The sequence below is a fragment of the Pempheris klunzingeri genome, chromosome 8, assembly GCF_042242105.1.
Source record: "Pempheris klunzingeri isolate RE-2024b chromosome 8, fPemKlu1.hap1, whole genome shotgun sequence".
Taxonomy (NCBI): domain Eukaryota; kingdom Metazoa; phylum Chordata; class Actinopteri; order Acropomatiformes; family Pempheridae; genus Pempheris; species Pempheris klunzingeri.
The window spans coordinates 18,945,834-18,964,347 of NC_092019.1; the positions used below are offsets into that span (position 1 = coordinate 18,945,834).

Sequence of the window (18,514 nt, forward strand, 5' to 3'; positions counted from 1 at the left end):
TGCGAAGGATACGCCACCAGCTGTCACATGTTAGATCATGCTCGCTGTACTGTAGAACAGCCATTATCGAAAGTATGAAGTGTCTTGTTATGTGTGATGTTTGTTGGAAAAGTTTCTGTCTTGTCCAGAGGTAGAAGAGCAAAGCAAGACATGTTTACCCTGCTCAGGCTTCAGAAAAGCAGCTCTCTGCTTAAACCTGCGCCTGTGACCGTAACAAAACCAGTCAACCTAGAGCAATAAATCTCTTGTGGTCCTGATTTCTGTATGTGTACTCTTAATGAACTTGCTGGTTTGTGATCAGTCATGAGGCATAAAAATGTAGCAAGCAATGTATCTGTCTCACTATCAGCACACAATCTCTCAATCAGGGGACACTGAAACTATCTTGTTTCCATATTTAATGCACTCTTTCATCACTTACACAATCAGACACCCTGAAGCATAATTCAAGTTCTGCAGCACAATCCTGATCCAAGAGGCTCAGAAGCATTTTAGTGTGAAGTAAAGCCTTTTTAGAGGTTTCGATGGGCCATTGTGTTGCAGATGAGATTAAACTTGGAGCACAAGCAACTTCAGATGCATCTATACAACTTCACAAACCTACTCAAATACATTGATGTCTGCAACAAAACACGGCCTCTCACGTCAAAACCTGTTGCTGTTACAATAGGTGAAGTAATAAAATACAAAGGACAAAAACAAGCTAACGTGACATGATGAAAAGCAAAATGACAGTAATGGTCAAAAACATTTGGTCATTCACATGGACATATACAAAACACATCAGACTTCAAAACAGAGTAATTAAAGCTATTGCCAAGTAAATGTAACTCGTCAAAATTAGTGATATCAAGAAACCAAAATGACAAATTACAGCAATAAGGGCAGTTCTTGTATCTCTTATTTTCTACCAGCCACATTCTTTCACCTAAACAGCAAAGTCTCACACCCTCTTCCATCTAGTTCATGTTCCAGTAGCCTCAGGTTAACAATGTGTGTTCTCATAGAGGGCGTCTTCTGAAGAGCAGATATCTGTCCATATTCCGAGGTAAATTAGGCTTTGAGAGTTCCCCATATCATATTAATCATTTGTATCATCAGTTGTCTATGGTAAACCACTTTGAGAACCAAAAGCTAGTGGAACAGATGCTCTCTGAGAATTGAGGCAAGGCTTTGTTTCTCTATAGCACAGCACATGTAATCTGTATCATAAACACAAAAACCTTTCTGGTCCCATTGTCTGTAACAGTGGTCTCCATCCCTGGCCATGAAGAGGATTTACACAAATAATTTGTGCAGCTTTAACACCCAATAATTGATTCTATCCATCATTCAAGGTGTTAATCAGCTGAGTGTGGTGCTCTCTAGAAACAGGGATGAGGATCACTGTGGTAGTGTAGGTTTGTGCCTTGGTTGCTCAGTTCTCAGCAGGCTTATCTAGCATGGACTTGAGATGGGCATGCAGGGGTTCACACACAGCCTGGTAGCCCTGTGGGGTCAGGTGAAGGTAATCGTACATGTCCTGATGGGAGATGCTACCGTTGGAGTGGACGAAGCCTGGATCCACATTAAAGAAAGAAGCATGAGGGAGGGATGATACGGCCTCCTGGACCAACTCGTTCACCTTGGTGTTTCGCTCCCGTAGAGGGTTTGGCGATTTTCCTCTGGGCAGTATACCCTGAAAGACAGATGAATGGATGCTATTGTTTAAAAGGTAAAATACCTGTGAGAAATGTTGGTAATACTTTTAGATATAAATGCATCAATCTGAAAACTGTATAGCAAAAAAAGGTTTTCCCAAAATGATCAGTCAGACATTACCCACTCACCCACATGTCAGCTCAAACTCCAAAAAAGCTTGTGTTACCACCAAACACACAGAAAGTTCACATGCAATTCCACCTCAGCCCTCTCTAAAACCAGTAAAGCCTTTTAAATATGGTGTGAAAAAGGAACATATCTCCAAACGGTTCACACACAGTCTAAATCCCTATTCAACAAACTACTGAACTGAGTCCAAAGGTCTTCCTAAAAGGCATGACATCAGTGTGGAGCTTGATGGCTGTATGCACTTCATTGGCCATTTTCATGCAGGACATGCAGGTGAGTGGATTAGCATTTCCTTTAAGGAATACATTAAAAAAAAAAACCTACAAGTACAAGCGTCCGGGCTTGAGGGAGCTTGTTCTTGATGACTTGGACAATAGCCATGATGCCCCCGCAGATCTGCTCAGCAGTGTGACCATGATTGTTAGTGCCTACCCACAGCACTACGACCTATAACAACAAAAGATAAAGGAATGCATGACACATGAGCACATGTCATTGATAGTTCAGGGTCAAAATACCTGGAATTTGAATCATAGCACAAAGGTAAGTACAATGAATCTACTGTGTGAACAAACAAGCACAATCATGTTCTCTATTTTTGGCTGTGATTTTTACCTTTGGGCTGATGTTATCTAATTCGCCGTTGCTCAGTCTCCACAGCACATGCTGTGTTGCATCACCACCCACCCCAAAATTGAGGGCATGCAGAGGGGAGAACAGCTGGCGCCATACCTGCAGACAAACACAACAACAAAGCGTTCATATGTTGAACACTTCATTCACACAATTTAAAAGTGTGCATAGATGTTTACGAGAACAAGTCAAGCTATCAAACACTGCACACAGAGCCGGACAAAGAACAGTGCGTGATCTATGTTTTACCCCAAACTGGTGCATGAGCTGAACAAGAGAGTCCCCAACAAACAGGACGTCTGGTTCTTTGTCTTTGCTGTCAGACACGAAGCGGTTGTGCTACATGGAGAAAACAAAGGCAAATATACAGATTTAGGTATGTGTTGTATAGCATGAAGCATCCCACTAGACGCAGCATCATAGGGTAGGTCTTGAAACATTACATGAAATTGCAGATACAAAATGTTTTTATGTTTTATATATGAGCTTGAATAGAAATAAAAGGTTTCTTCAGTTGACTGAATGTGAGTGCATATCCCCATGTCAGTCTAACAAAAAAACAAACAAACAGCTAATTTACAGAAGCATCTGATAATATACTATCTACAAAACGCAATGGCTGCACAGTTATATCTCAGCCTTGGGAAACCTGGTAATTGATTGCTGTTGTGGCACTGTAGCTGCCCCCTTACAAGTGATAAAACTCTAAATAAAAATATTTCACACACCAGAGACATCCATCGTCCATCTCCCTGGGTGTCTTGACAGGGGGTGGGTGTGGCGGCTGGGTTTGGGTCTTCAGCACTCATGACTCTATCTGTGTTGGGAAAGCAATCAAGAAAGGTTTTAGTTTCTTTTTTTTTACAACGGAAAGAAACCGATAAATCAGTAACCAGAGGCTATAATTGTTAGCTAAAGCTAAGGAGGCAAGTAGAATTAGCCACAGTAGCTAGCCTACAGCCTACTGCAACACAGGATAGATGCAGTTTAACAGAGACACCGGTCACACTAGTAACACAGATTATCAACGTTCAATTATGCAAGCCTGTAGTGTGCAAAAGGGAACAAGGTGAGCTTTATATATCGGCTACATTTAGAGATATTACTGAACATAAGCTACCATAAAATCAAAATATCGTCATGTCCCAATTCAGTTTCAGGAAGTAAATTTTCAGCATAACGTTGCTCGCAAGTACCATTGTTCTCCACGGGCAACAATATATGTACTTTCGGGCATTTTAGGTTCATCCGATAATTTACCACCACTATGTGCTTAGTAATATATTCTAAAGTATACCATATGAAAACATGACACATTTATCACTGTTTAAGCGATAAATACAATATCAAAGATGAGATAGTTTACCTCCTCCTCTGAGTAAGTGGATTCGCCCGGCGCCGCGGTGTTCGTGGGAGTTGATGCTGCGCACAGGAACACGTCTGCGGTACGTTGCCGAGCAACTACAAAGTTAAATGCAGGGCAATTTCGGTAAGTTAATAAGTTTGTATAAACATTTCATTGGCACATTACCGTTTGTCTTCCATTACATGTGCTTAAAGGTTGAGGTTGATGTTGGTTGTGTTTCTTAGCAGCCACAGCTGAGTGCAAACACCTGGTGGTTGACGTTATTATCACCTGTTGGTACCTAGCGCTAACTAGCTGGCTAACAGTTGGCTGAATCCAAATGTCGGATGGTGGTGTCACAGCCCTAAAAATGATTGTGGTTATTGATATTATTGGTATTAGTCGGTCCTTAAGGTGGGTTAGAGAAAGGCCTGACAGTATTTGGATGCTGTACTTTTTGAGTGTTATGCAAATTTTAAAGTAGGTGACAGAAAGTCACCTACATTGTAACCATGAGGCGTGTTTCTGACCATGTAGAAAGTGTGAAGACACTCAGGATTTAATAGACACAAATGTTTTGTCAGGCTATAGATCAACTGAGTAAATTTATTTTTTGAATCTGTATTTTTTTATTTATTTTTTTTTACATCAGATGCATAATGGATTTGTTTCTTACTATCTGCAAAGTTAAAGCCCATTGGAAATTATTCACATCTACTCAAGCTTAAATTAAAGACAACTCCCCTGGTTTTTTCTATAAGGTTTCCTACCAAAAGACAAGATGTCGGAGAGCCAGTGTGAATATAACGTGCAGATGTGAGTCCTCTGATATCAAATCTGCTCATAATAACAAGTAAATGTGTCCTTGGAGGGTGGGAGGATCAGCGGCCGTGCCGTGTTTAGATTAATCTGGTCTGCACTCATAAAATCCAACATATGATCCATCTCTTATCTTGTAAATAGTCACCATCTGCGCACCTTCTTTGAACTACAGTATCAGTGACTGTACATTTTTTGGTTGTTTTCTCAGTCTACTGCTGGCAGGTCTGAAGTGCCAATATCAGAGTGTGTTTGTTATGGGCTTTGTCACAGAGCACAAGCAGGGAGAGGTAATCAGTGAAGGAGTTAGTATGCGTTGCCATGTAGTTGTTGCCATATGTGGCATCACTAATTGCGTTTGGCTTAATCTTTTTCAATACAGTTGAGTACAGGAGAAAATCAGCATCGGGGCAAATAAAATACTGTAAATGCCACATTTAACAGAGCATATTTTTGTCTTGTATATTGTTATTTCATTTAGTGATAGTTTTAAATGACATGTTAATTATTTGCCTCAAAATTTGCTATCTGAAAGTGCTTTTAGACCAGTTGGTTTTCAATTACCAAAGAAACAAAATCAGACCACCTCACGGCCACAAGGTCACAGTCCACAGGTCCAGAGGGTTGACTTTTGGATTCAGCTACTGTCAGTGAGACAGGCCCACAGGCATAAAAATGACTAACAGCGGTTATCTTTCCACAGAATCCGGTGCGCCATGAGCCACCTGTCTGGAAGTGCTTCACCAGACAACGGAAAGATCTTGAATGTTTTCAACAAACAATTAAAAACAGAGAAAATCTCTTGCTCAGTAAACAGATTCGCTGCAGACGGCAAATGTTTAAACAGATTTAGTAAGACTGATGGGCAGCACAAAATGAAGAGACTGAAGAGCCGCAAGGAGAGGAGTCAGATGAGAGGTGGCGGGAAAGAAACCTCAAAGTCCAAATCACAACGCCAGCACTGCTGTCACCAAAACAATAAAGACATGGCACATTTCCATAACTGCTGTCATGGTAGCTGTCATTGTCCTTCACTGAGAGACGCACAGTTTACAAATGTCGTTGCTGCTGCACAGGAGCCCAGTATCATCACAGACAGTCGCCTGATAGGACACCACGGCCTCTTCAACCATGAAGTGAAGTCTGTGGACATTGAACGCTTGTTAAGTGATCAAAGGAAACAAAAGAAAAGTGGACAGCAAGTACAAGAAAAGAACAGTGCTGCTATACGCCCATCTTCAACATCTCACATTCCTTCCTCATTCTCCACTAATAATTTGATGGGTGCTGATACTGATGTGGTTGAGCCATTTGACAAAAAATCTGATCTTGCTTCTAAGGCTGATGATGATTGCCAGGAAAAAGAGGTAGCAGTCAGTCAGGGATCAGATCTCACACCAGGGCAGAGACCACAGCAACAACCCAATCTTTCATCTGAAAGCACTTTCTCATCTAAACACAGCTCCTTCGATGTTTTGATGGTCAAGAGAAAGAAGACCAACCCTGTCATGCTGGAAAAGGGCATAGAGTCACAGGTGACTCCCTCCGCTGACAGAGAAAATGTGAAGAAATCAAACAAGGAGATGGAGGATTACAAAGGGCACATGATTTCTAGTGTGGAGCACACCCCAAAGAACCATGCTTCTCCTGTCCAACAAACACAAGCTTGTGATCTCAGCCCAAGCCCACTTCAGCTTTACAGCTCACACACTGCCGACAGCTTGGACACACAGCACAGAGGACAAGATCCTGACCGTGTATCTAAGTCTGTCAGTGCACTGGCAGCATGTTTGTGTGACTGTCTGCAGTTCCCATTTCACAGGAGGAGAAACATGGTGGCAGAGAGCCGGGAGGTGCTGTTGAAAGCTCTGCAGGAGAGGCATGGACTCCAGCTTCAGGAGAACCTCCTCCAGGTGCAGCGATGCCTCAGGTTTGGTACTGATCCTGCAAAGGGCGTCCGGGATCAGGAGCCAACCGTGATAGATGAAGATGAGCTCCTACCTGCAGGTTGGCATTAAAACACCAGAGTGCTTGTCTTTGTGATGTTTTGTTAAACTAGTTGTGATTTGATAACTCTGTGTTCTTGTATGCTTGATAATCTGGAGTTTATGCTGTGATAATTATCCATGTTGCTCATCTTTAAAGCTGCCCTTTGTGATTTCATGGAAACAATGTTATGTTTACAGTTCAGTGTTATTTTACCAAAACGCATTGAGAGCATCCTTGAGTCAGACAAAGACATTGGATGCTTTTCCTTTCTCTCAAAACATTTGCAAATCCAATTTCTTTTGAATCGGCAATTGTTTACATCTACAGTATGTTTACTAGTTTGAATGATAGACTTTAAATATTGTGAACCTATCCTTTAAAGTGACCTTTGTAAGGAGTTGAATGAGTACACCACAGTAAATGTCTTGTTCCAAAAAAGCAGTAGTAAACACTGTGCACATTATGGTTGGTGGGCAGTTTTTCAATTGTCTTCTTTTCAGATGGATTCACTGCAGCGTTTGAAGCCAACACTTGCAGTCAGCGATGCTTCGAAACCAAGAAAACCACAACTTTCAAAGTAACAGGAAGTAGGCATTTTAACTGGAACTCAAGTCCACAGCTACACCAAAACCTGAACCAGGTAAGACCTTAGATGTACTCTGCTACTTTAGTTTAGTTATTTATTTAGTTCTTTTCACATGTGGACCAGCTGTTCTCCTCCTTTTAGTAATCCACAATAATTGCAATGATGCTGAAATAAAATGCTTTGTGGTTTTCATGTTAAGACTGCTGAATGGTTGACAAGCCCTATGGAGACTTCTGTCAGTCTTTTGGATGACATCCTCAGACCCACTCGCTCTCCTCAGCTATGGTTGGACATTAAGCCCTCTGGAGTTTCATCAAGTGGTCATTTGTTCGCTCCCTCTCCCACCTCATGCTGGGGAGAAAAAGCCTCAGCATATCACCAGTGGGAAGACAGTTTCATCAGGCCGAGGCGCAAAGAGGCTGTTATGTTTGGTTCCTTTGAAAACAGCTTGATGAACCACACCAGAGCACTTAGAGAGAGGAGCAGTGGGTCTCAGTACAGCAACAGCAACTTCCAGCCTTTCTCTCCTTGCCAAGCACAGCTGCCAGACAGACATCCAACAGAGCCAATGCACTGTTCCCAGGAGCAAGACCCATTTGAAAGTGACAGATACTCTTTTGCTAACTCCTTCTCTGCCCAAATGCACAATCCTCAGCAGAGCAACCACCTCCATCCTTTCAGCCGCCTCAGTCACCGCTCAGCTTGCCCTCCCCTCAGGTCTCACCACACTGACATGATGCATTACCCCCCATCTTACATGCTTGAAAGAGACCCAGCACCTCCACCTTCTTCTTTCCCAAGCCCTGAGCACTGGTCCTTCCCTCCTATGAGACTGTACTAATGTGTGGTGAACCTCTGCATAGAGATGTGTCTTTTTTTTTTTTTTGCTAACTGAAGAGCAGTGCCTTCTTAATTCACACCATCAAGACTTTTTTTTGTTCAAGATATGTGTTGTGTGCCCATGTATCAAATGTAATGGCAACAGCTTTCATCTCAAGAGTTACCTTTTTATTCTTTTGTCCCATAAAGAAACACACAATTATGTATTGTTTGCATCCTTGAAGCATTTTTTTGATATGCAGAACTGTATATTAAGACTTATCTTCATTAACACAGGTGCTATAATGGGACATTGTTTACACACCAAAAGTTTTAGCCAAGAATGAGCTACTGTGAAAGCTGTTGGATATTTTGTTGTATACGTGGGCTGCATTTAATGTCAGAAAACACATTTGTACAATTGTGCAATAGAGACATGCAATATCAAGCATTGCTAAATTTCAAATTAAACTGAATACAAGACATTACATAGCTGGTATTTGTTTAGTTTTTTTCTAGTTCATGCTTGCGTATATGATGTTATTGGTCTTACAATGCATCACTCTACACATTTACACCATGTTTCCATGACCCTCAAAACATTGAAGCATTCATTTTACATACTAAGAGGTTTGTTTTAACATTTATTTTTTTTCCTCAGTTCTTTTTTAAGGGAGCAAGAAATCTGATGTGTGAGTCTCAAAATCACTTCTGTCATTTTCCTCTGTTTCGAGTTTGCTTCCTGCTCTCATTGCCCTACGCAGCTGATTCCAAAACAGGTCCTGGGCCTGCATCGGATCAGTGCAGTCCGAGCCAGGCCACTGCAGGTAAGTCTTTTTTAGCATTACTTTCCTCATGCGGTGATAGGACGACAGCTGCCTCTCCGAAATTTGCTCCAGAAACACGAGCAGGAGAACGTCCCGGTGCTCGCTGAAGAGTCGGTAGCTGGCCAGTTGGATTTCCAGAGAACACCACTCACTTCTCATGAAATTCCTGCTCACCACACAAATAGTTTTACGGCTGCTATGCACAGCACAGACGATGTTGTCCACAATGTCACGACCCAACTCAAAGTCCCTGTGATGCAGACAAAGTTTAAAAGACGATCCATTTCCCTCCAGGTTGGGCAGCAGCTGGTCCATAACCCATTGTTCATCAGACGAGTTATAGGAGATAAATGCATCATACTTGTAGTTTTCCTCCTCGTCTCTAAATCTGCGCCACTGCTCACTAAACCAGGAACAGAACACGTAGTAGCTGTACTTAATTTTCCAGTAGAGTTTCACATAAAGTAAAGGAGTAACTGTGAACAGAAAGATCACAGCTGCTGTGCTAAAGAACAGGTACTCCCCTAAATCGATGTAGCAAACTTTGGTATCAAAGTTGTAGAATTTGAGTTTTGCATCATGTGGACACATCAGATTGTAGAGATAGACCACTTGGACATTTTGGTTCTGTAGGGTCCAGTTTTGCAGCAAGCTGTTCTTGCAGGTGCAGCTTAAAGGAGTATTGCGTATGTCCAGGTAATGGAGTTTGGGTAAACGTTCCAGTGCTTCGGCCTGAATGTGCTGCATCACATTGCGATTGAGCTGCAGCGTGCGTAACTTTGTCAGATTCCCAAAGACCTCCTTTGAAAAGTTCTGAATGCCCATATTCTCTACAATCAGTTTGGTCAAATTTCTTAGATTTTTAAAGACTCCTGGTTGTAGTTGTGTTATCCCAACACAGCAGTTATCCAGTGAGAGGAAATGTAAGCCCGTCAGATCATCAAAGGCATCAGAAGACAGATGAAAGATGTTATTGTTGGTAAGATACAGAGATTTCAGTGAGTGGAGCCCACGGAAAAAAGAGCGAGGTAGAGCAGTGAGGCCAAAAGGCCGCTGGCCATCCAATTTCAGATCACTGAGTTTGGTGAGATTAATAAATGGTGAACTGATGTGTTCATTGAGGAAGCGAATCTGATTACTTTGTAAGTCCAGCACTGTTAGTGTGTCTTGAAATACGTGATAGAGGGAAGCGTCAATCTGTTTGAGATTGTTTCCATCTAGGTAGAATTTGGACAGACTTTTTAGTCCGTCAAGGCCAGATGGCTGAAAATGAGTGATCTTATTCCCCCCTAGGTCCAGTGTCGTCAGGTTCCTGAGATTGAGGAAGGTCCCATTAAAAATGACAGAAATACGATTGTTGCGCAGATTTAGGATTTTCAGGTTGACATTATCTTCAAATGTGTTATTGAACAAATCAGTTAAGAGGTTATTGTCCAAACGGAGTGTCTCAAGCCTTCCCAGCCCTTTGAGAGCTTTACGGTGCAGGAAAGCAATCGTGTTTATGTTAAGTTGTAGCGTCTTGATATTTGGTGCATGATAGAAAGCAAAAGAGTTGACTGAGAGGATGCGGTTGTAACGATAGCTCAGCTCCTTCAAATTTCGGAAATAGACCATATTTTGTGTTTTACAGGATGGGAGGGAGGTGAAATGGTTGTGCTCTGCATTGAAGCTTGTTATATGTGTCTGTTGGCTAAGAAACCTGAGACAACTTGGGCTTTTCAGGTTGTTGCGGGAGAGATCCAAAGCCCCTGTGATATTTGGACAAAAGTGCAGTGTGTTGTTTGTTAGATCCATGATCCCATTACTAGCCAGTATCATATTTTTAATCACTTTCACCGTTGTATTTAACAACGTGCATAGCTCTATGAGTACTTGGTCATTTTTCAGACCAGTGCCAGAGAAATCAACATGGCCTGCATTGACATTAGTGATCTTTAAAAACTCCACCACCGCGACATTTGTTGAACGCAAACGCAGATAGTTTATATGCCTTAAATCCACTCCTTGGAAAGCCATTGTAGGGAGCCTAGAATTGTATGACAAATCTAGCAGCTGGATGGACCTGAGAAACGAATTTTCACATCCTAATGTAAACAGATTATTTCTACATATATATAACACAGTGAGGGATTTGGGTAGTAACACATTTGAGTGGCTGAGAGAGGTCAAATTGTTAAAGCAAAGATCTAGTGTCGTCAGATTTATTAGATGTGACACGGACTGGGCAATCCCCGAGAAATTTGTCATGAAGTTTTGTCTCATGATTAAAGTGTTGAGATTGAGAAGAGTGGAGAAAATTTCCTCAGGAAGCTGCTTTATTTTGTTCTTTGTCAGCGAGAGAAACGTGAGGTTGTGCAGGTCCTTAAACACAGAAGGGTCGAGCTCTGATATGTTGTTAAAGGACATATTTAGAGACTTCAGTTGGGTTAAGTTTTGGAAAGCAAATTGGTCGATGATCCTCAAGTGATTGTGATCTATTTTGAGGTGCTGAAGGTTTGGTAGGTGAACAAAGCTATTGTTGGGAATGTGCCACAGGGGATTAATGGAGATGGTGACATTGATGGCAGATGGCGGCAGGTCATTTATAATATCCGACACTTTCTTATCCTTCCGCCGGATGCATTTGAAACTTTGTCCCTTTGAGTATGGGTCCTCGATGCAGTTGTTAAAGCTGTAACCACTGGTGAGTTGAACAGCACCAAGAGCAACTGCAGCCAACAAAAGCATATAAGTTGGACATGCCATTTTATCTTGTTGCAGTCCAGAGAATCAGCCCTTTAAATCTCTCGCGTCAGTGTCTTTGTTGATTTGGTCGGTTTGAATATTATGTTGCAAATTTCTGTTTACGAGGCCTCCGGGTCCCCACTCAGTTAAAGGTGGTACAGGAATCTGAGGACAGAGAGCAAGACACACATTTTAAGATTTTTATATATTTTCATGTGTCACCACTCATACTGTCTGTCAGTCCTGTTTTCACACGTTTACAGGATATCTGGAAAATAATTATAATGAGTTTAGGACTTTGATATTCATAGGTGGATATTTTAATTGTAAAACTCATATAATGGTCTCAAGTCAAACCATCCAGTAAATGCATTTTTTGCTGGGTTTACCAATAACAAGCACAAGTATATTCCTTTAGCACTGTTTTCATATCACTTTTCCCTCTGCCCTTGAGTTTCTCCTCCTCCTCTTCCTCCTCCTGCATAAGTTCCACTTTATTGTAATCCTGATACTGTGGCCTACTACTAAAACACACCATGAAAGTGTGAACAGAAAATAATTTGGCTTGCATGGAGACAACAGCTACAGGAATGGATGATCTGTGACATTTTGTCACAATCTTCATATAATTGTTGACAGCATTAGCACAGAGGGAAACCTCTCAAATCATCCATGTACATTTTCTGTCAAACATTACCTAATTATTTGTTCTGCTTTTCCGATTCAACCTCTTTAAAGAGGACATTTTTAGTTTAAAAACATCTAACTCTAGAAACATCACTTAACAACAATAACCTGTGATAAATCATTCTTACATAATCCTTTGCACAATCTTTCACTGATCTCTGATCAGAAACGACTTCCCGGTAACTGGGAATGTCTCACTGTATTTAAAACTTTATTTAAAAGAGAGGCTGTATTTATCCCTCACCAGGGAAATCCACTTGTTACAGCAACAGAGGAGACAGAAGAGGTGCAGAAACAAAGTGTCAGTAACAGTAAAATGAATAACAACACTTTGCCATGACAGTCTTACCTGCTCAAATGAGTGTCGTTCATTCACCTCAGAGAGCTTGTTGTGCCGTTGATGTCTTGGATACACACTAAATCAGAAAGAGGAAGATGGCTGCAACCCTTTCTTTTCCTTCTATTTTCAGTTCCACTTAATGTCATGTAAAAACCCACAACATGATGATTCCAAGAGGTTTTATTGAAATACTGTTGATATACACTAGTTCATTAAACAAACATGAAGTACTCCTTTTATAGAATATTAGATGAATACATGATATACATTATTGAATAAAATCATATACAAGAAAAGCAGTATTCTGGTATAATTACATTCCAAAATAAATAATGTTTGTAAACTCACTGTATAAACATGGTGATTTTCTGTAAGGGAAGCATAACTTTGCTGTATTTCTCTGCATTTCCTTTTCATGGAATATGCTATTAACAGTAATGAAGTCATACAAAATTCAGTCTGATTAGCAGGCTTTTATTCTTACATTGTCAACCTGGTTCTCCATCAAACCTGCACGGAATTATGGCCATGCCAGTAAATGTAAAATTTGAATTTGAAATACAGAAACTGTGTCCAGGCCAATGAATCTATATTTCCACATATTCTCTGCCTTTGTTATTTGAAAATTAGATTCAATCTCCCTTCTTTTTATCCTCTCATCTTCTGCTCCCGCGCCATCTGACACAGTCCACATAGAGGCAGGCAGGCCATGACTACCCAGTCATCACACACTGAGCCCTGTGTGGAAGAAGCACGGGCACAGCAAGCTGGTGACAAACATCATTACCTCAAGCAAATCAAAAAGTCTGTTTAATGAGAATGTTATCTTTTTACAGGTTTTTGCTTTTCACGTTTACTAAAACTAGCTGTCTATTTTCAGTATGCAATCCTGTTCTGTGGTCTAATTTGTGTTTAGACAACTTTAGCGCACTTACAGCAATGTGGTATCTGCTGCGAATGCTTGTCCTCAGAGCGATCATAGCACCAGGAAGGAAGGGCACGCAGCAGCTGTCCCCATTGTCCTGAGCCACCTTACAGGCCAGAATACAAGGAAGGAACGATGCACAGAGACCTGGAGGTGAGAGACACTGTTGAGAGATACTGTTACACTGCTCATTTCACAGTGTTGGTTGATCTCTGCTCGCTCCACGTAAACACTTACAGATGCCACAGTCGTCACAGCAGTCACACACATTTGAGCTCCAGTCTGATAATCCGGAGGTCACGGTGTACTGTGTGACCTGAGGCTGCGAGCTGATCACATTCGATTGGAAAGTCATCTCTGCGAGAGGACGACGAGGAATATCAGGAATTGTAGAATTTCACAAAGTAAAAACACATCACATTGTCATTTCATGACTTGCCGTAATAATCACGTTGTTGCACTGGAAGGTTATTAAAAATGAAAGATCACTTTATATCTGGTAACATTTTCTTGCACTAATTGCAATAATGTATCCCTCAACTGAATATCTTGCCCCATGTCCAGACCTGTGTCATCTAAGCTTTTAATCCAACCGCAGACAATTTAATCTTATTTTGCGGATAGTGCGCCACAAACAACAGAGGGAGGTACTCCTGTGTGAAAGCCTGATAATTCTTGCATGTAACAGTTCTGTGAAACCTTGGTTTGGAGGAAACTTTCCTTTACATCTTACCTGGTCTCACTTCCTGAGGGTTGTGTACGGCTCCTGAAAAGGTGGTCGACAGTCACGGGCCAAATCCACAAACAGGAGGGCAGGGGCATGGCTACAGCTTTTATACCCAGTGTGACATCAGTCATACACTACAGTCCAGTTTTGATGCTGATGTGACACGGCAACAATGACCACTTGTGCAGGTGCCACCCACTTGTGAGGACAAAACCTAAATGTTTAGTTTTGGGGCGTATCACGAGGGTGCACCTAACATGGCGTGGTCTTTATCAACATACAGTAATTGAAGGACAAAGAAGGTATATAGTGCAAGTTTATCAGAAAGGTGTACACCAGGTTTTACCTTTAGGTAGGCAGGTGTGGTGTGTGTACACACTGTCGGTCCGACTCACTGTAAAATATGCGTCAAGTAATGAGCTGTGACCCTCAAGCACAGACCTGAGTTAATGTCAAAGGGTTTGTACTCTTGTGCTGCAAAACATCATTTGTCACTGGTACATATTTGAATTTATGGTATGTCCAGTTGTCCACAATTTTCATCTGTTTATCTAAAGATGCCCTTTGGATCCCTTTTACATGTAGACCCAGTAATACTTGTAAGGGATTCTTTGTGGAGTTCATGTATAACACATTATAACAAAAACATTGAAGAAGTATAACAGGGATTCAAGAAAAATAATACGATATAAGTTACAGAAAGTCAAAACAAAAAACAAGGATACTAATAATACAACATTAGGTTAGGCTTTAGGTTGTAACAGAAAATAAACTCCAATACAGTTTTTAAAAATCTGCACATAAAACATAGTTAATAGAATCTTCTTTTTTTAGACCTCTCTGACCCCAAACAGAATTTGCATCACTATGAAGGATAATGCACATTGCTTTGGCTGTGAATCACGAAACAATAAAGAAGTTAAGCTACTTTACATTTTCCGGCATGTCAGATGTAAAAACTTGTTTTCTTACTTTAACATTTTATAAACTTCTGAAATGTACACATTTGTGGTCTTCAAGTGCACTTAAAGAAAAAAGGGATCTGATATTAGCTTACTGCAGATATGTGGGTGAATAAGTCAGCAGATAAGAAACAAGAAATTGCACAACAGAAAGGCCAAACTATGTTTGAGGACATTTAGAAACAGTGTCACCTTTACATAGTTTGTCCACCAGAGAGCACTGACTAGTTGATTTTTACGCTGTAAAAAGTCCCACCTGGTATGTGTCTAGGAAAAGAAAAAGAAAAAAATCTAAAGGATGCATATCAAGATTATTTGATTATTGTGTTATTTATTTGACATTGTTGTTTAACTCCCAAATATCATTATCAGTCAGGTTATAGCTTCCTATGTACACTGGTGTGTACATGCTTTCTTTGGAGCAAGATGGGTCTGATGTGATCCTCACCATCACAGAGGCACTTAAACAAGCCGGAGAGGTCCTTAAAAAGACCAAGTATGGTCACCCTTCCACTCCAGATTACACTCAGACATAAACTGTATAAGACTGCCTCCAACAATATGCTTCTGTGGTGTGTGTTTCACTGTTCATCATACAAACACATCAGTTATGACAAAGGAGAGCAAAATATCAGTGATATTGCTCAATAATAGAATTTACCGGAAGACCCTCAGTTGAGACGGGTTTAACCACAGGAGCGTTCACTTCCTCATGCATGTAACACATTAATTGCTTTTCAAAATAAAACATGCATAATATCAACAGAGGATTTTGCTCATTCTGTCCAACCTGTCTCTGTCTGGTCTAACGACATGACTCAACCCGGCTCTCTGCTGCTGAGATGAGTCTGAATGTGTTTGTTTGCTAAGCCACTACTCAGCAACCAGTGCTTTAGCATTTTCTTGTATTGCATGAATTTCTTGAATTTTTCATATTAACTTCTTTACAAATTTCAAACTTTTGAAGTGGAAAAAACGAGTTGTAATGTTACAGAATGTACAGAATATCAGTGGAGGTGTTTGCTTATGTCGGGCACCTGCAGAAAGGATTATTCCACCTAGTTCAACTTGCTATACAGAATCTGATAGATTAGATTAGATAAGATTATAGATGGTGAAAAAGTTGCGTAATGTTAATGCATAGTCAATTCTTGCAGATTCTTTTGTGGTTAACAGTTTTACCACTTGTGAGCACTCGGGTGATGTTCATGCACTTAAGAGTCTATAACCCACACAGAACAAATGACTTAATTTCCTGTTGTGTTTTTTTAAGTGAATCCAATCATATATAGAATGCAGCACATCCTACATCGGCACCTCAGTTTCCACCCTGTCTTCTTAACAGTAAGTAAGTTATGTCCTCCTCTTTATTTACTATGAAACTGGATTACAATAATAAACTAATTATATGAATAGAGTTTTCTTTGGACTTGGTCAAAGCTTTGAAAGGTGCTCAAGTTAAAAATCACTGAAATCAAAAAATCAGAAACCAGCTTGAAGTATTCTACATTCGTATTTCTTCTTAAACTATTGTGTGTTTTGACATACTGAGACATTGTGACATTCAGGAGCACCCTTTGACAATCAAAGGGTGCTCCTGAAAGTCACTGAAACTGGTTTTACATAAATTTTGTTCCCTTTTGATATAATGATACGTAAAGCATTTTGTACACTGAATACGAAACAGCTTCTGCAGTAGAAGATCCAGACAATAGAAAATAGAATATATTTCCACAAGGACTTCTCCAGTCATGCAGCGTCTGTCTGTCAGAGCTTTATAGCTGGCAGCAGCCACGTTTTAAAAATATATGTCACAACTTCCCTGACAGTCATCAATTCCCACTATAACTATGTTTGCATCTGTCTAAAGTCAGTCAGGATTCGGTTCCTGAAATTCTGACTTCTTCTTCTTTCTGATCCTCTGCATGTGCAGCTAAGATAGCCTTTGAAAAAAGGATGTTTAGCTAATGTGTTCATGAGTGTGCTCTGTTGACTGCTGGAGGGTTTCAGGTGCTCTGCTGTCTGTTTGTTTACTGCAAATATGGATCTGGTCGCGACAACCACAGACTATTGGGTGAGTGGGTGTTTTTCTAATGCTAAATGAGACTTCTGGCTCTTTTTGCACTTTATTTTCTATAACATGAGCAAGTGTAATCCATTGTGGAAAAGACTTTCCATCAACAGACGTCAGATTTTCAGCTGTATCTGGCACGTACATCAATTGTGCTCCTTTACCGTTTTGATCAAATGAAATACTGAAATTAATTTTATTTGATGTTTTGGGAATCTTATCACCACCATTTCAAATGTGATTAAGATAGAAAATGATGGGTTTCCACATTATACCATTTGTGAAATGCTAAGAAGTGCACTTTTCTGTTTCAAGAATGTGACAGAGCTCTTGTCCCCTCTCTTGTGAACAGAGCTATGATGACGACTATGACAATTACACCTTGCCCACTGACATAAGCCGGAGTAAGGCAGCCCCATGCTCAGAGGACACCTACGGCTTTGCACAGAGGTATTCCCCTGTTGTGTACAGTCTGGTGTTCCTTCTGGCTCTAGTGGGCAACGTGCTGGTGCTGTGTGTGATCCGACGCTACCGTAACTCTCAGAGTGGTGGAGCCTGCGCCTTCTCTCTGACGGACACCTTCCTCCTTCACCTGGCCATCTCTGACCTCCTGCTGGCCTTCACCCTGCCTCTGTTTGCAATACAGTGGGCGCACCAGTGGGTGTTCGGCTTGGCTCTTTGCAAGATCTCCGGTGCTCTGTTCTCCCTGAACCGCTACAGTGGCATCCTTTTCCTGGCCTGCATCAGCTTTGACCGATATCTGGCCATCGTCCACGCTGTCAGCTCTGGCTGGAAGCGCAACACCTGCCATGCCCAGATTGCGTGCGCCGTCATCTGGGTGGGCTGCCTAGGCCTAAGTGGAGTGGACATTATCTACAAACAGGTAGTGGAGATGGAAACCGTGGGTCACCATAGGGTGCTCCTGTGCATGGTGTGGTTCACTGACAACTCCACACAGTGGCAGGTGGGGCTGCAGCTGGTCAACCTGACCCTGGGTTTTGGGCTCCCCCTGCTGATCATGCTCTACTGCTACATCCGCATCTTAAGGGCTCTCTGCAATGCAACTCGCCGCCAAAAGCGCAAGTCTCTGCGCCTCATCGTCTCCCTGGTGTCGGTGTTTGTCATCTGCTGGGCACCGTACAACTGCTTCCAGCTGGCAGATAGTCTGCACAGGCTGGGCGTGGTGACCGGAGGATGCCAGTTTGGCCACGTGGTGGACATTGGGACTCT

At 41.4% G+C, this 18,514-nt stretch overlaps 3 protein-coding genes across 3 annotated transcripts; all 3 read right to left on the reverse strand.

Moving 5' to 3' along the window:
- Nucleotides 1-381: 381 nt before the first annotated feature.
- On the reverse strand, nt 382-3,637 carry pafah1b3 (platelet-activating factor acetylhydrolase, isoform Ib, gamma subunit). Its single transcript, XM_070835256.1, has 6 exons — nt 3,584-3,637; nt 3,192-3,280; nt 2,713-2,802; nt 2,446-2,562; nt 2,155-2,277; nt 382-1,678 (listed from the first exon to the last, which is right to left on the reverse strand). The coding sequence occupies exons 2-6, from the start codon at nt 3,270-3,272 to the stop codon at nt 1,418-1,420; spliced, it is 672 nt and encodes a 223-aa protein (XP_070691357.1). The 5' UTR covers nt 3,273-3,280; nt 3,584-3,637; the 3' UTR covers nt 382-1,417.
- Nucleotides 3,638-8,398: 4,761 nt separating this feature from the next.
- On the reverse strand, nt 8,399-18,052 carry tlr21 (toll-like receptor 21). The gene is made up of 3 exons (XM_070835029.1): nt 18,039-18,052; nt 17,633-17,673; nt 8,399-11,541 (listed from the first exon to the last, which is right to left on the reverse strand). Exons 1-3 carry the CDS (start codon nt 18,050-18,052, stop codon nt 8,690-8,692), a joined length of 2,907 nt encoding a protein of 968 aa, XP_070691130.1. The 3' UTR covers nt 8,399-8,689.
- Nucleotides 13,092-14,377, reverse strand: cnfn (cornifelin). The gene is made up of 4 exons (XM_070835030.1): nt 14,258-14,377; nt 13,762-13,881; nt 13,535-13,671; nt 13,092-13,337 (listed from the first exon to the last, which is right to left on the reverse strand). Exons 2-4 carry the CDS (start codon nt 13,877-13,879, stop codon nt 13,248-13,250), a joined length of 345 nt encoding a protein of 114 aa, XP_070691131.1. The 5' UTR covers nt 13,880-13,881; nt 14,258-14,377; the 3' UTR covers nt 13,092-13,247.
- Nucleotides 18,053-18,514: the final 462 nt, after the last annotated feature.

What these genes read in the sequence shown, in the direction of transcription:
- pafah1b3 (XM_070835256.1), bottom strand. Translation starts at nt 3,272, where the DNA reads ATGAGTGCTGAAGACCCAAACCCAGCCGCCACACCCACCCCCTGTCAA. An exon ending in AGCTCATGCACCAGTTTGGG is followed by an intron (nt 2,563 to 2,712) that starts GTAAAACATAGA and finishes GTTTGTCTGCAG; the next exon opens with GTATGGCGCCAGCTGTTCTC. An exon ending in TAGATAACATCAGCCCAAAG is followed by an intron (nt 2,278 to 2,445) that starts GTAAAAATCACA and finishes TTGTTGTTATAG; the next exon opens with GTCGTAGTGCTGTGGGTAGG.
- cnfn (XM_070835030.1), bottom strand. Translation starts at nt 13,879, where the DNA reads ATGACTTTCCAATCGAATGTGATCAGCTCGCAGCCTCAGGTCACACAG. An exon ending in CTGTGACGACTGTGGCATCT is followed by an intron (nt 13,672 to 13,761) that starts GTAAGTGTTTAC and finishes TCTCACCTCCAG; the next exon opens with GTCTCTGTGCATCGTTCCTT. An exon ending in GCAGCAGATACCACATTGCT is followed by an intron (nt 13,338 to 13,534) that starts GTAAGTGCGCTA and finishes TCTTCCACACAG; the next exon opens with GGCTCAGTGTGTGATGACTG.
- tlr21 (XM_070835029.1), bottom strand. An exon ending in AGTCGTCATCATAGCTCTGT is followed by an intron (nt 11,542 to 17,632) that starts TCACAAGAGAGG and finishes CTCTTGGTGCTG; the next exon opens with TTCAACTCACCAGTGGTTAC.